General features: G+C 38.5%; 2 protein-coding genes across 3 annotated transcripts in view; one reads left to right on the top strand and one right to left on the bottom strand.

Annotated features, from left to right (window-relative positions):
* Positions 1 to 15,601, bottom strand: part of LOC145660169 (uncharacterized) — a 283,557-nt gene that overhangs the window by 165,251 nt on the left and 102,705 nt on the right. The window lies entirely within an intron of this gene.
* LOC145660163 (uncharacterized) lies at positions 2,484 to 15,558 on the top strand. The gene is made up of 4 exons (XM_081724283.1): positions 2,484 to 2,562; positions 2,919 to 2,968; positions 5,370 to 15,192; positions 15,286 to 15,558. The coding sequence occupies exons 1-4, from the start codon at positions 2,540 to 2,542 to the stop codon at positions 15,503 to 15,505; spliced, it is 10,116 nt and encodes a 3,371-aa protein (XP_081580409.1). The 5' UTR covers positions 2,484 to 2,539; the 3' UTR covers positions 15,506 to 15,558.

The raw sequence follows: 15,601 nt of genomic DNA, 5'->3' as shown, positions 1-15,601 counted from the left end.
GATGGTTAGAGCAGACAGTGGAGAAGGCATAAGTCATGTGGTACGGCCCGCCGAGTGCAGGGAGTTCCACAAATATAGTGTGTCTCTGTTTTTGTTACCACACCCCCTGGGATTGCACACACGTGTATAGGGTTTAAAGCTAATGTCTTGTGTGTCTATTTAAACTCCTGTCCGTATGTGCTCCCTTTGTCGGTTATTGTCGCTATCTATGTCTCCTGTGAGTCGTAAATATAAACAGTAGCTGTAGCACGTAACGTCTGTGTTTGTTTCCAACGTTTCGTATTTAAGTGTATATCGTTAGTGTTAAATGTTTAATAATGTTCACTCGTATACTTGTATGTGAGTGCCACTTGTGTTGTCCTTGTTTAATGTTAATAAATGTCTTGCACGAACGAGGGATTCTGTGCGTCTTGCCCTGTGGCACTCGGGCCAGCAGCGTTACATAAGGAAAGGAGATAAAAGAGGTACAGAAGTTTAACACATGAATTTCTATCACTACTCAGTGTTCTCATAGAAAGTTTGTTGTTTTTAGCTTGACTTTTATCTAAATGGGAGTAATTTGATAGACTTCCCCATGAAATAATCTGGGAGAAAGTAGCTGAATGGAGGGATGAAGAAGATTATGCAGGTGGTGTATCACTTAAAAAAACACAAGCACCTCATTCTGAAAAGTTTGGTGGCTCCAAAGCTGTGAGATGAATAATGTTATAAAAGGTGGCTTTTGCAAGCCAACTTAAAAATAGAGGTGAGTAAAAATGTGGGACTGATTAATAAAATTGAGCAGCCTATGGTAACCTGGTGCTGTATATTTATTTGAATATTATTTTGGAACCTTTGTCATGTAAAGATATTATTAGACATGTTGTGACAGTGTGAGCACACACCTAGCAAAACAAGTTTCAGTCTTCAGGAACGTTTGGGTGTAACAGTGTTCTACGACCTAGACGTCAACACCATGTTTAACAGTTAGATCTATTTATAATTTGTTTCCTGCACATAACCAGTTTATGATGCATTGTTCTTTATTATAGATTCTGATCTAATACATCTTAAACGTACAACTATCTTACTCCTTATTAGATCTCCAAAATATATCCATCAAAAAGGTATAGGGGGACCCGTAGCATCAGAAAAATGTAATGTAGCGAAAACAGGTTAAACAGTTAACAGTTAAAAAGTAGGAATTCTCACACTTAATCCCTTTGATGAAATTAATTAATTAAGGTACCAAATATTTGGGTTAACAGGTTCAAAAAAGGCTGAGGGTTAAAGTTAGGATTAGAACAAGTTTGCAGTTGTGAACAAATAATAAATAAAATACACTACAGTTACCACACTGAGCAGTATAAATTCTAGTCTACATTAGACGTCACAACACCACAAAGCAAACACATACAGCGGTAGTTAAATATCAACCAATTTACTATTATTACTTACAGCTGTGTGTAAAATGTGATAAAGGTTTGATGTAATTCCAAAAATAAGACAACAAAAACAACTAAGGTACTCTTATGTGCTCAAATAAACATAATATAATGTGATATAATTGACAAAGATCACACCTCTTAATCATTGAATTCAGGTGTTTAATTGAGTCCCATTACCACAGGCGTATGAAATCAGGCACCTAGCCATGCAGTTTTACCTTTGCAAACATGTGTGAAAGAATAGGATGTTCTACAGAGCTGAATTGGAACGTGTTAATTAATAGGATGCCACTATTTCAACAGTTCAGTTTGTTAAATTTCTTTCCTCCTTGATATTCCATGTTCAACTGTGTGTGGTAATATTGATAAGTGAAAGCATTTATGAGCCACTGCATTTAAAGCTTCTCTATCTGGCAGGCTGATGGATGACTGTGGGTTTGGCAAATGCCAGGACAACCTATCTGTCTGAATGAACTTTGCCAAGTGTAAAGCTTGGTGGATGAGTATTAATGCTATGCTGCTGTTTTTCAGGTGTTGGCCTAGGCCCCTTAGTTCCAGTGAAGGGAAATCTTATTCTATAGGATTATATTGTTTTGTAATGTATTGTGTCTGCCATTCTAAGTTATATATTGACACTTATTTCTGTATTTTGGGACTCTAACATATTTGTAGTAAAGATTTTTTGTGTAGACAACTAAAGTACTTTTGTAAGTCGCTGTGGATAAGAGCGTCTGGTTAACACCATAAGTACAAATGTAGTAAATATGTATTTAACATATTAAGGGTAAATATACCATCGTATAGCACTGGGATATATCGTATATCAAACATATTTTTACAGTGTCATGAACTTCCTGAATCGCATATTTGGCATATGCTATACACATTTATTATTATCACATTCCTGATATACACACGTAATCGACGTGAGTAAGAAGTAAAAAATCGTCTTAGTACGCACATTGGAAAAGGATTGTCCACCCAAGTTACACCCATAACCACTCCTTATAACGACACTACCGTTTTGAGAATTAGTCTACCAGTGTTATTATCTAAATCGGCGAGAGTTAAAAGAACCAAATCATTTGCTTATCATTTGAAATTGGACGGTTATGACTTTGAAGGATAAAAAAAGGTAATCCATCGTCTTTCTTTATTTTAATAATTTAATTTAATTATTTTTTCGTTCTTTGCTTGCATGCTGCTCATTTAAATCGATGGCTGTTCACAACAGAATATCAGGTGTTCGACAATAGGACGGAACATATTGCTTAGGCTACTCTGTAGTTTAGAGACTGAATTTATAATCAACATATTTTAATTTTGTTATTCAATAAATATTTAGCAGCAATGGCCATAATGAATGGAAAACAGCCTAAATGTTTAAAAAGATTTATTGTATAGTAGGTGGTATATTTAATAACAGAGATATTTAAACAACTTTTAAGGTATATAAGAAAAATAAACTTTGATCTCGCTGTATGTTTTCAGGTTTGCTCTCTCTAAACATGATCGCGCCAATAAAACGGGCATCACCATACGTAAGTAAAAATGCTACTTTTACCGCAAGATACTACTACTACTACTACTACTACTACTACTACTACTAATAATAATAATAATAATAATAATAATAATAATAATATTTAATTGCTTTATGTAACATTTTAAAAAGAATATTAATAAAGTGCATCTTAGAAAGATAGAGTACAAATTAAATGGAAAGATAGACCTGAAGATAAAACTGTATGCTTTGCCAACATATGTACGAAATGCAGATGTATTCATTTTATGCAGCCTAATAATTTGCACAAGTACTTGCCATGCTTTACTAGCGTAGACAGATAGATAGATAGAATAAAAAAACCTCCTAAACGTGGAATTAAAAAGTGGAAATAAGCACAGACCCTTGAAAATAATGTCTTACAGTGCATTAATGTGATTTACTTGCTACACCCTGACTCTAAGGCAGTGTTGACCAGTCTGGTCCAGGAGGGCTTGAGTTGAGCACAGTTTGGTGATTATCATGCTCCCTAAATATGCTAATTCCCTGATTATGACAATTTTTTTTCAAAAGGGACTCAACAAGCTGTGAAAATACAATCGAAATATAATGTTTCAGTGGGGTAATATTATTTAAAGAAAAAGTAAAATGTTTTTTGGTTGTTGCTGTTAAAATGCATCACAATTATGAGAAGAAATTCATATAATTAAAACACCCTTGCAGTCATTTTGTTACAAAAACCTACTTTGCACATATATACATGGGGCAATTTATTAGGTACATCTATTTTATAGATGCACATTTAACGACTGCTTGGTTAAAAGGATTATATTTCCTGGAGTTCTAAGGCTGAAAAATAATTATGCTGGAAATGATCTTACTTTCAGTGATGGTTGGATAGGGAATGATTCTGAAACTGTTGGAGAGTGAACTCAGACAACTTATTTCTAAACGTTTTTAAGTTTAGAGGCAATCTCCATGTCTCAAAACAATTTACCAGGCTTGCCAGAAGAAGTTTCTAAGTGCTACACAGAAAAGGTCATTAATACTTTTATTGGAGACAAATTTACATGTTCAATTGCACAAACTTTTATTAAGCATGTACACTCAATTATATACATGACAGCATTATTGCAATATTATTGCAATTTGAGCTGGCATATTAAATGTGGCAGTGAAGTTAATTTTGAAGCCATGCTTTGACAGTTCCATTAACCTGACAGCTACCAATCTAATTGAATACAAAAAAGGTTTTTTGTCTCACTATCATTGAATAAAATGTTTATATGGTATAATTCCATAACATGAAGGGCATCAGTGGCATAAATAATAAAAAGAAAAGCTTGAGTATGAACAAGTGCATATTCAGTAAATTCAGAAATTGAAACGTCTATTGCAGTAATCAGGACATTTGCCAAATAAGACACAAATCATTAAATCATGAGCAATAAACTGGCTGGTGTTCCAAATATTTTATGTAAAATTAAGAAACCTTTGAAGATACATGTGCCAAAATGCTGAAAACAGTTGTTTTCAGTCATTCTACTGTATGGTATTTGGTGAGTATACATAATCTGTATTAAATTGGGCTGGTGATATTTCATATTAGCCTATAAAAGCTATATCTTACACTGTTGCATGCAGAGGTGAAATCAAGTGGATTTTACAAATAGGTGGTTATCTAGGATTGGATATGCATGGTAATTGTTGCGTGTGGTCTCAAACAAACATCTGAAATGGTAAATCTCAAATTTTCAAATATCTGTATTTTGGCCACATGCAGATGCATTGTGTTTGCCACATAAATGTGTTAAATTGTTTAAAAAATGTAAAAAAAACAAAACAAAACAAAAAAACATGTTTGTAGGCCTATTGCAAAGTCCAGCTAAGCAATGAGAATGAAAGTTGATAATGTCAGTGTCACTAAATATTGTATTTCCAACCTTGCAAGCCAGTGACACTTCCAGTAAATGTTAAGTTTCTAAAGTTGATATCTCTAAAAACAGTAACAAAGACCACAAAATTAAACACCTATATTCTCCAACTTCTGTATATATGAGGAATAATTTTTTTTACATTAGTTAGCAATCAACAGTGAACTTTTTACAAAATCTACAATATTGAAAATGTATTTTCAATATTTAAACTATATAATGTTAAATGATTTGGGATGACTGGTATTTGCAGTTATGCCTCTTCTCAGTAAAGATGTTATCAATAAAGTTTTTGTATCTACTAAGAGATTTGTGATTTAGCAGGGTGGTACTATAATATATCACGGTCATAATCATAATAAACATGGATGGACATTATTGTCATGGACCTTTTTGGAGCTAATCACTGCTATAAGCCACAAAAACAACATGAGAGAAGATTTCATAATTCCAGAAAATTAATATACTGCTGAAAAATACAATTATATTCTTTTTTTGTAACAGTGTGTCTATGGTGCGTACTTATTGAAATTTCATCGACTTCAATGGCAACAGCGTTGGACACAACAAATGCATCCACAACACAAACAAACTTGGTTACTTTGACGACATCCACAATGCAGACAACAAAAGAAACACTGGATACTTCACCTACAACACAGACAACCCCTGCAATGACACAAAAGATGATAACTTTGGACACATCAACTGAAACCACAATGCAGACATCAACATCAACACTGGATACTTCACCTACAAGTACAACAAAGACAACCACTACAACAACACCAAAATCCACACCAACTTTGTCCTCTCCAACTGTATCCACAATGGAGACATCAACATTAACATTGGATACTTCACCTACAATTACAACACAGACAACCACGCCTACAACACCAGTGACAACAGTAAATTGGGCCACATCAACTAAATCCACAACAGAGACATCATCATCAACATTGGCTATTTCACCTACAAGTACAACACAGACAACCCCTACAACAACAGCAAATACAACACCAACTTCCACCACTTCAACTGAAACCACAACGCAGACATCATCATCAACATTGGCTACTTCACCTACAAGTACATCACAGACAACCATTACAGCAACACCAAAATCCACACCAACTTTGTCCTCTCCAACTGTATCCACAATGGAAACATCAACATTAACATTGGATACTTCACCTACAATTACAACACAGACAACCACGCCTACAACACCAGTGACAACAGTAAATTGGGCCACATCAACTAAATCCACAACAGAGACATCATCATCAACATTGGCTATTTCACCTACAAGTACAACACAGACAACCCCTACAACAACAGCAAATACAACACCAACTTCCACCACTTCAACTGAAACCACAACGCAGACATCATCATCAACATTGGCTACTTCACCTACAAGTACATCACAGACAACCATTACAGCAAAACCAAAATCCACACCAACTTCGGCCACTCCAACTGAGTCCACAACTCAGACATTAACATCAACATTGGATAGTTCACCTACAAGTACAACACAGACAACCTCTACAACAACAGGAAAGACAACAGAAGGTCTGTCTACTCCAGCTGAATCCACAATACAGACAACAAGATCAACATTGGTTACTTCACCTACAAGTACAACACAGACAGCCATGAGTACAACACCAATAACTACAGTAAATTTGGCCACATCAAGTAAATCCACAACAGAGACATCAGCATCAACATTGGCTACTTCACCTACAAGTATAACACAGACAACCTCTACAACAACAGCAAAGACAACAGAAGCTTTGTCTACACTAAGTGAATCCACAATACAGAGATCAAGATCAACATTGGCTACTTCACCTACAAGTACAACACAGACAACCACTACAACAACAGCAAATACAACACCAACTTTGGCCACTTCAACTGAATCCACAATGCAGACATCATCATCAACATTGGCTACTTCACCTACAAGTACAACACAGACAACCTCTACAACAACAGCAAATACAACACCAACTTCCACCACTTCAACTGAAACCACAACGCAGACATCATCAACAACATTGGCTACTTCACCTACAAGTACATCACAGACAACCATTACAGCAACACCAAAATCCACACCAACTTCGGCCACTCCAACTGAGTCCACAATGCAGACATCAACATTAACATTGGATACTTCACCTACAAGTACAACACAGACAACCACTACAACAACAGCAAATACAACACCAACTTTGGCCACTTCAACTGAATCCACAATGCAGACATCATCATCAACATTGGCTACTTCACCTACAAGTACAACACAGACAACCTCTACAACAACAGCAAATACAACACCAACTTCCACCACTTCAACTGAAACCACAACGCAGACATCATCAACAACATTGGCTACTTCACCTACAAGTACATCACAGACAACCATTACAGCAACACCAAAATCCACACCAACTTCGGCCACTCCAACTGAGTCCACAACTCAGATGTTAACATCAGCATTGGATAGTTCACCTACAAGTACAACACAGAAAATCACCACAACAACAGCAAATACAACACCAACTTCGGCCACTTCATCTGAATCCACAATGGAGACATCAGCATCAACATTGGCTACTTCACCTACAAGTACAACACAGACAACCTCTACAACAACAGCAAAGACAACAGAAGCTTTGTCTACACTAAGTGAATCCACAATACAGACATCAAGATCAACATTGGCTACTTCACCTACAAGTACAACACAGACAACCTCTACAACAACAGCAAATACAACACCAACTTCCACCACTTCAACTGAAACCACAACGCAGACATCATCAACAACATTGGCTACTTCACCTACAAGTACATCACAGACAACCATTACAGCAACACCAAAATCCACACCAACTTCGGCCACTCCAACTGAGTCCACAACTCAGACGTTAACATCAGCATTGGATAGTTCACCTACAAGTACAACACAGACAATCACTACAACAACAGCAAATACAACACCAACTTTGGCCACTTCATCTGAATCCACAATGGAGACATCATCATCAACATTGGCTACTTCACCTACAAGTACATCACAGACAACCATTACAGCAACACCAAAATCCACACCAACGTTGTCCTCTCCAACTGTATCCACAATGCAGACATCAACATTAATATTGGATACTTCACCTACAAGTACAACACAGACAACCTCTACAACAACAGCAAAGACAACAGAAGCTTTGTCTACACTAAGTGAATCCACAACTCAGACGTTAACATCAGCATTGGATAGTTCACCTACAAGTACAACACAGACAATCACTACAACAACAGCAAATACAACACCAACTTTGGCCACTTCATCTGAATCCACAATGGAGACATCAAGATCAACATTGGCTACTTCACCTACAAGTACAACACAGACAACCTCTACAACAACAGCAAATACAACACCAACGTCCACCAATTCAACTGAAACCACAACGCAGACATCATCAACAACATTGGCTACTTCACCTACGAGTACATCACAGACAACCATTACAACAACAGCAAATACAACACCAACTTTGGCCACTTCAACTGAAACCACAACGCAGACATCATCATCAACATTGGCTACTTCACCTACAAGTACATCACAGACAACCATTACAGCAACATCAAAATCCACACCAACTTCGGCCACTCCAACTGAGTCCACAATGCAGACATCAACATCAACATTGGCTACTTCACCTACAAGTACAACACAGACAACCTCTACAACAACAGCAAATACAACACCAACTTCCACCACTTCAACTGAAACCACAACGCAGACATCATCAACAACATTGGCTACTTCACCTACAAGTACATCACAGACAACCATTACAGCAACACCAAAATCCACACCAACTTCGGCCACTCCAACTGAGTCCACAATGCACACATCAACATTAACATTGGATACTTCACCCACAAGTACAACACAGACAACCACTACAACAACAGCAAATACAACACCAACTTTGGCCACTTCAACTGAATCCACAATGCAGACATCATCATCAACATTGGCTACTTCACCTACAAGTACAACACAGACAACCTCTACAACAACAGCAAATACAACACCAACTTCCACCACTTCAACTGAAACCACAACGCAGACATCATCAACAACATTGGCTACTTCACCTACAAGTACATCACAGACAACCATTACAGCAACACCAAAATCCACACCAACTTCGGCCACTCCAACTGAGTCCACAACTCAGACGTTAACATCAGCATTGGATAGTTCACCTACAAGTACAACACAGAAAATCACTACAACAACAGCAAATACAACACCAACTTCGGCCACTTCATCTGAATCCACAATGGAGACATCAGCATCAACATTGGCTACTTCACCTACAAGTACAACACAGACAACCTCTACAACAACAGCAAAGACAACAGAAGCTTTGTCTACACTAAGTGAATCCACAATACAGACATCAAGATCAACATTGGCTACTTCACCTACAAGTACAACACAGACAACCTCTACAACAACAGCAAATACAACACCAACTTCCACCACTTCAACTGAAACCACAACGCAGACATCATCAACAACATTGGCTACTTCACCTACAAGTACATCACAGACAACCATTACAGCAACACCAAAATCCACACCAACTTCGGCCACTCCAACTGAGTCCACAACTCAGACGTTAACATCAGCATTGGCTAGTTCACCTACAAGTACAACACAGACAATCACTACAACAACAGCAAATACAACACCAACTTTGGCCACTTCATCTGAATCCACAATGGAGACATCATCATCAACATTGGTTACTTCACCTACAAGTACATCACAGACAACCATTACAGCAACACCAAAATCCACACCAACTTTGTCCTCTCCAACTGTATCCACAACGCAGACATCAACATTAATATTGGATACTTCACCTACAAGTACAACACAGACAACCTCTACAACAACAGCAAAGACAACAGAAGCTTTGTCTACACTAAGTGAATCCACAACTCAGACGTTAACATCAGCATTGGATAGTTCACCTACAAGTACAACACAGACAATCACTACAACAACAGCAAATACAACACCAACTTTGGCCACTTCATCTGAATCCACAATGGAGACATCAAGATCAACATTGGCTACTTCACCTACAAGTACAACACAGACAACCTCTACAACAACAGCAAATACAACACCAACGTCCACCAATTCAACTGAAACCACAACGCAGACATCATCAACAACATTGGCTACTTCACCTACGAGTACATCACAGACAACCATTACAACAACAGCAAATACAACACCAACTTTGGCCACTTCAACTGAAACCACAACGCAGACATCATCATCAACATTGGCTACTTCACCTACAAGTACATCACAGACAACCATTACAGCAACATCAAAATCCACACCAACTTCGGCCACTCCAACTGAGTCCACAATGCAGACATCAACATCAACATTGGCTACTTCACCTACAAGTACAACACAGACAACCTCTACAACAACAGCAAATACAACACCAACTTCCACCACTTCAACTGAAACCACAACGCAGACATCATCAACAACATTGGCTACTTCACCTACAAGTACATCACAGACAACCATTACAGCAACACCAAAATCCACACCAACTTCGGCCACTCCAACTGAGTCCACAATGCACACATCAACATTAACATTGGATACTTCACCCACAAGTACAACACAGACAACCACTACAACAACAGCAAATACAACACCAACTTTGGCCACTTCAACTGAATCCACAATGCAGACATCATCATCAACATTGGCTACTTCACCTACAAGTACAACACAGACAATCACTACAACAACAGCAAATACAACACCAACGTCCACCACTTCAACTGAAACCACAACGCAGACATCATCAACAACATTGGCTACTTCACCTACGAGTACATCACAGACAACCATTACAACAACAGCAAATACAACACCAACTTTGGCCACTTCAACTGAAACCACAACGCAGACATCATCATCAACATTGGCTACTTCACCTACAAGTACATCACAGACAACCATTACAGCAACATCAAAATCTACACCAACTTCGGCCACTCCAACTGAGTCCACAATGCAGACATCAACATCAACATTGGCTACTTCACCTACAAGTACAACACAGACAACCTCTACAACAACAGCAAATACAACACCAACTTCCACCACTTCAACTGAAACCACAACGCAGACATCATCAACAACATTGGCTACTTCACCTACAAGTACATCACAGACAACCATTACAGCAACACCAAAATCCACACCAACTTCGGCCACTCCAACTGAGTCCACAATGCAGACATCAACATTAACATTGGATACTTCACCCACAAGTACAACACAGACAACCACTACAACAACAGCAAATACAACACCAACTTTGGCCACTTCAACTGAATCCACAATGCAGACATCATCATCAACATTGGCTACTTCACCTACAAGTACAACACAGACAACCTCTACAAAAACAGCAAATACAACACCAACTTCCACCACTTCAACTGAAACCACAACGCAGACATCATCAACAACATTGGCTACTTCACCTACAAGTACATCACAGACAACCACTACAACAACACCAAAATCCACACCAACTTTGGCCACTCCAACTGAGTCCACAACTCAGACATCAACATTAATATTGGCTACTTCACCTACAATTACAACACAGACAATCACTACAACAACAGCAAATACAACACCAACTTTGGCCACTTCAACTGAATCCACAATGCAGACATCATCATCAACATTGGCTACTTCACCTACAAGTACAACACAGACAAGCTCTACAACAACAGCAAATACAACACCAACGTCCACCACTTCAACTGAAACCACAACGCAGACATCATCAACAACATTGGCTACTTCACCTACAAGTACATCACAGACAACCATTACAACAACAGCAAATACAACACCAACTTTGGCCACTTCAACTGAAACCACAACGCAGACATCATCATCAACATTGGCTACTTCACCTACAAGTACATCACAGACAACCATTACAGCAACACCAAAATCCACACCAACTTCGGCCACTCCAACTGAGTCCACAACTCAGACGTTAACATCAGCATTGGATAGTTCACCTACAAGTACAACACAGACAATCACTACAACAACAGCAAATACAACACCAACTTTGGATACTTCATCTGAATCCACAATGGAGACATCATCATCAACATTGGCTACTTCACCTACAAGTACATCACAGACAACCATTACAGCAACACCAAAATCCACACCAACTTTGTCCTCTCCAACTGTATCCACAACGCAGACATCAACATTAATATTGGATACTTCACCTACAATTACAACACAGACAACCACGCCTATAACACCAATGAGAACAACATCTTCAGCCACTTCAACTGAATCCACAATGCAGACATCATCATCAACATTGGATAGTTCAACTACAAATACAACACAGACAACCTCTACAACAACAGGAAAGACAACAGAAGCTCTGTCTACTCCAGCTGAATCCACAATACAGACAACAAGATCAACATTGGTTACTTCACCTACAAGTACAACACAGACAACCTCTACAACAACAGCAAAGACAACAGAAGCTTTGTCTACTCTAAGTGAATCCACAATACAGACAACAAGATCAACATTGGCTACTTCACCTACAAGTACAACACAGACAACCACTACAACAACAGCAAATACAACACCAACTTTGGCCACTTCAACTGAATCCACAATGCAGACATCATCATCAACATTGGCTACTTCACCTACAAGTACAACACAGACAAGCTCTAGAACAACAGCAAATACAAAACCAACTTCGGCCACTCCAACTGAGTCTACTACACAGACATCAACTTTAGCATTGTCTACTTCACCTACAAGTACAACACAGACAACCTCTACAACAACAGCAAATACAACACCAACTTCCACCATTTCAACTGAAACCACAATACAGACATCATCATCAACATTGACTACTTCACCTACAAGTACATCACAGACAACCACTATAGCAATACCAAAATCCACACCAACTTTGTCTTCTCCAACTGTATCCACAACAGAGACATCAACATTAATATTGGATACTTCACCTACAAGTACAACACAGACAATAATGAGTACAATACCAATAACAACAGTAAATCTGGCTACATCAACTAAATCCACAACAGTGATATCAACATCGATATTGGCTACTTCACCTACAAGAACAACACAGACAACCTCTACAACAACAGCAAAGACAACAGAAGCTTTATCTACTCCAACTGAGTCTACTACACAGACATCAAAATCAGCATTGTCTACTTCACCTACAAGTACAACACATACAACCACTAAAACAACACCAAAAAAGACAACACCAACTTTGTCCACTCCACCTGAGTCTACTACGCAGACATCAACATCTGCATTGGATACCTCACCTACAAGGACATCACAGACAACCACTACAAAAACTGCAAAGACCACAGAAACTTTGTCCACTCCAACTGAGTCCACAATACAGACAACAATATCAACATTGGCTGCTTCACCTAAAGGTACAACACTGATAACCTCTACAACAACAGCAAAGACAACAGAAGCTTTGTCTACTCCAATTGAATCCACAATACAGACATCAAGATCAACACTGGCTATTTCACCTACAAGTACAACACAGACAACCTCTACAACAACAGCAAATACAACACCAATGTCTGCCACTTCAACTGAAATCACAACGCAGACATCATCATCAACATTGGCTACTTCAGCTACAAGTACATCACAGACAACCACTACAGCAACACCAAAATCCACACCAACTTTGTCCTCTCCAACTGTATCCACAATGCAGACATCAACATTGGTTACTTCACCTACAAGTACAACACAGACATCCACGAGTACAATAGCAAATACAACACCAACTTTGGCCACTTCAACTGAATCCACAACAGAGACACCAACATCAACATTGGCTACTTCACCTTCAAGTACAACACAGACAACCTCTACAACAACAGCAAATACAACATCAACTTTGTCTACTCCATCTGAATCCCGAATACAGACATCATCATCAACATTGGCTACTTCCCCTGCAAGTACAACACAGACAAGCACTACAACATCATCCGTAACACAGACTTCACCTCCAGCATTGTTCATTTCCACTGAATCCAATCCACAGACAAATACTGCAACCACACCAAAAACAATGCCAACATATTTGGGCACATCAACTCGATTTTCAGCCTGGACAAGGGCAAATAATTTTGTCTCTTCTACTGCAGTCACACCACTGACAATTTCTTCACATTCAGAAACTCCGATGGCATCTACTACACAAAGAAACGATGCATCAACATCACAGAAAACAGCCAACACTTTGGCGTCTTTATCTGCTTACAAAATAGAGAAGACAACTTCAATATTGCATACTTCAACTGCACCCACAACACATCCAATGACTTTGACCTCTTCCGATGCATCTACACCACAGAAAACAGCAAAAAGTTTGGACACATCAGTTACACCACCACCACAGAAAACAACATCAGAGTTAAAATTATCAGTTACATCTCAAGATTCAAGAGCATCAGCCTTTACCACAACCGCTGTATCCACACCTTTGACAATCATGCCACGTTGGTCCTTTTCAACTGCTTACACTCAACTAACCACAACTTTGGCTTTGCCCACTTCAAACAAATCTTCTGCACAGACAAAAACTCATACAACCACAAAAAATACATTATCAACTGCTTCAGAATCAATATTATTTCTGAGAAATAAAACATTATCCACTACAGTTCCATTTACATTTGCTGAGTCACCAGCATCAATGGTAATTCTAACAACGGCAGATAAAAACACTTCAATTATATTACCAACTCCTAAACCAACAACAGCAGCATTGTTGTTTACTAAAACAGCAATATCTCAGTCTCCCAACAAAACTATTCCACTAGCTGCTGTTTCAACTACTTCGTCATCTACAGAATCATTACAACAGTCAGATACAACAAAAGAAGTGAAAACATTTGAAAGTACTACAAGTGAATGGCAAAAAACACCACTAAAAGTAACTACTGTACGACTGACTTCAAGTGAGCTACTATCAGTCGATGTTAAAATGTCTACAACAATGCTAACATCTGGAAGCACTGCAACACAAAAAAGACCACCATCATCTACAAGCCATATGCTCTTGACATCAGAAACAACTCCATCTATGATGTATGTTTAATTCATGATATATAATTTTGCAACAGAGATGTGTTTTGTGAATTGTAAATTTTCCTTGAAACCATATGTTTTGTTTCCCTCTAGATCTGGTTCAGCTGTGGTCACCTCCAGGCTCGTCTTCAACTCCTCCTCTCCTGTCCCCAGTGAGAGTTTGGTCCTCAATGCTACAAGAAATCTGCTCAGCTCACGATTCACAAATATCACCGATTCTGTCAAAGTGCTCAATGTTACCTATGAGAGTATGTTTCCTTTTCAGTTCCACAGTCTTGCTACAGCAATCCATTACGCCATCCCACCTCCATGAATTCTCTGTCTTGATCATTGATATTAATGCATTTTCCTCACTTCACAGAAATTACAGACACATCATATGCAGTCATCTTCACATTCACTCTAACCA

This window comes from Electrophorus electricus, chromosome 12 (assembly GCF_041902795.1).
Source record: "Electrophorus electricus isolate QZ-2024a chromosome 12, ASM4190279v1, whole genome shotgun sequence".
In the NCBI taxonomy this organism is placed as follows: domain Eukaryota; kingdom Metazoa; phylum Chordata; class Actinopteri; order Gymnotiformes; family Gymnotidae; genus Electrophorus; species Electrophorus electricus.
The sequence above is the reverse complement of the archived record's forward strand: the minus strand, read 5'-3'. Positions and strand labels throughout refer to the sequence as shown.

Excerpts from the sequence above, each read along its gene's own strand:
- LOC145660163 (XM_081724283.1), top strand. The coding sequence starts at position 2,540 with ATGACTTTGAAGGATAAAAAAAG. Across the intron at positions 2,969-5,369 it reads TAAAACGGGCATCACCATAC|TGTGTCTATGGTGCGTACTT; the intron begins GTAAGTAAAAAT and ends TTTTTGTAACAG. Across the intron at positions 15,193-15,285 it reads GAAACAACTCCATCTATGAT|ATCTGGTTCAGCTGTGGTCA; the intron begins GTATGTTTAATT and ends GTTTCCCTCTAG.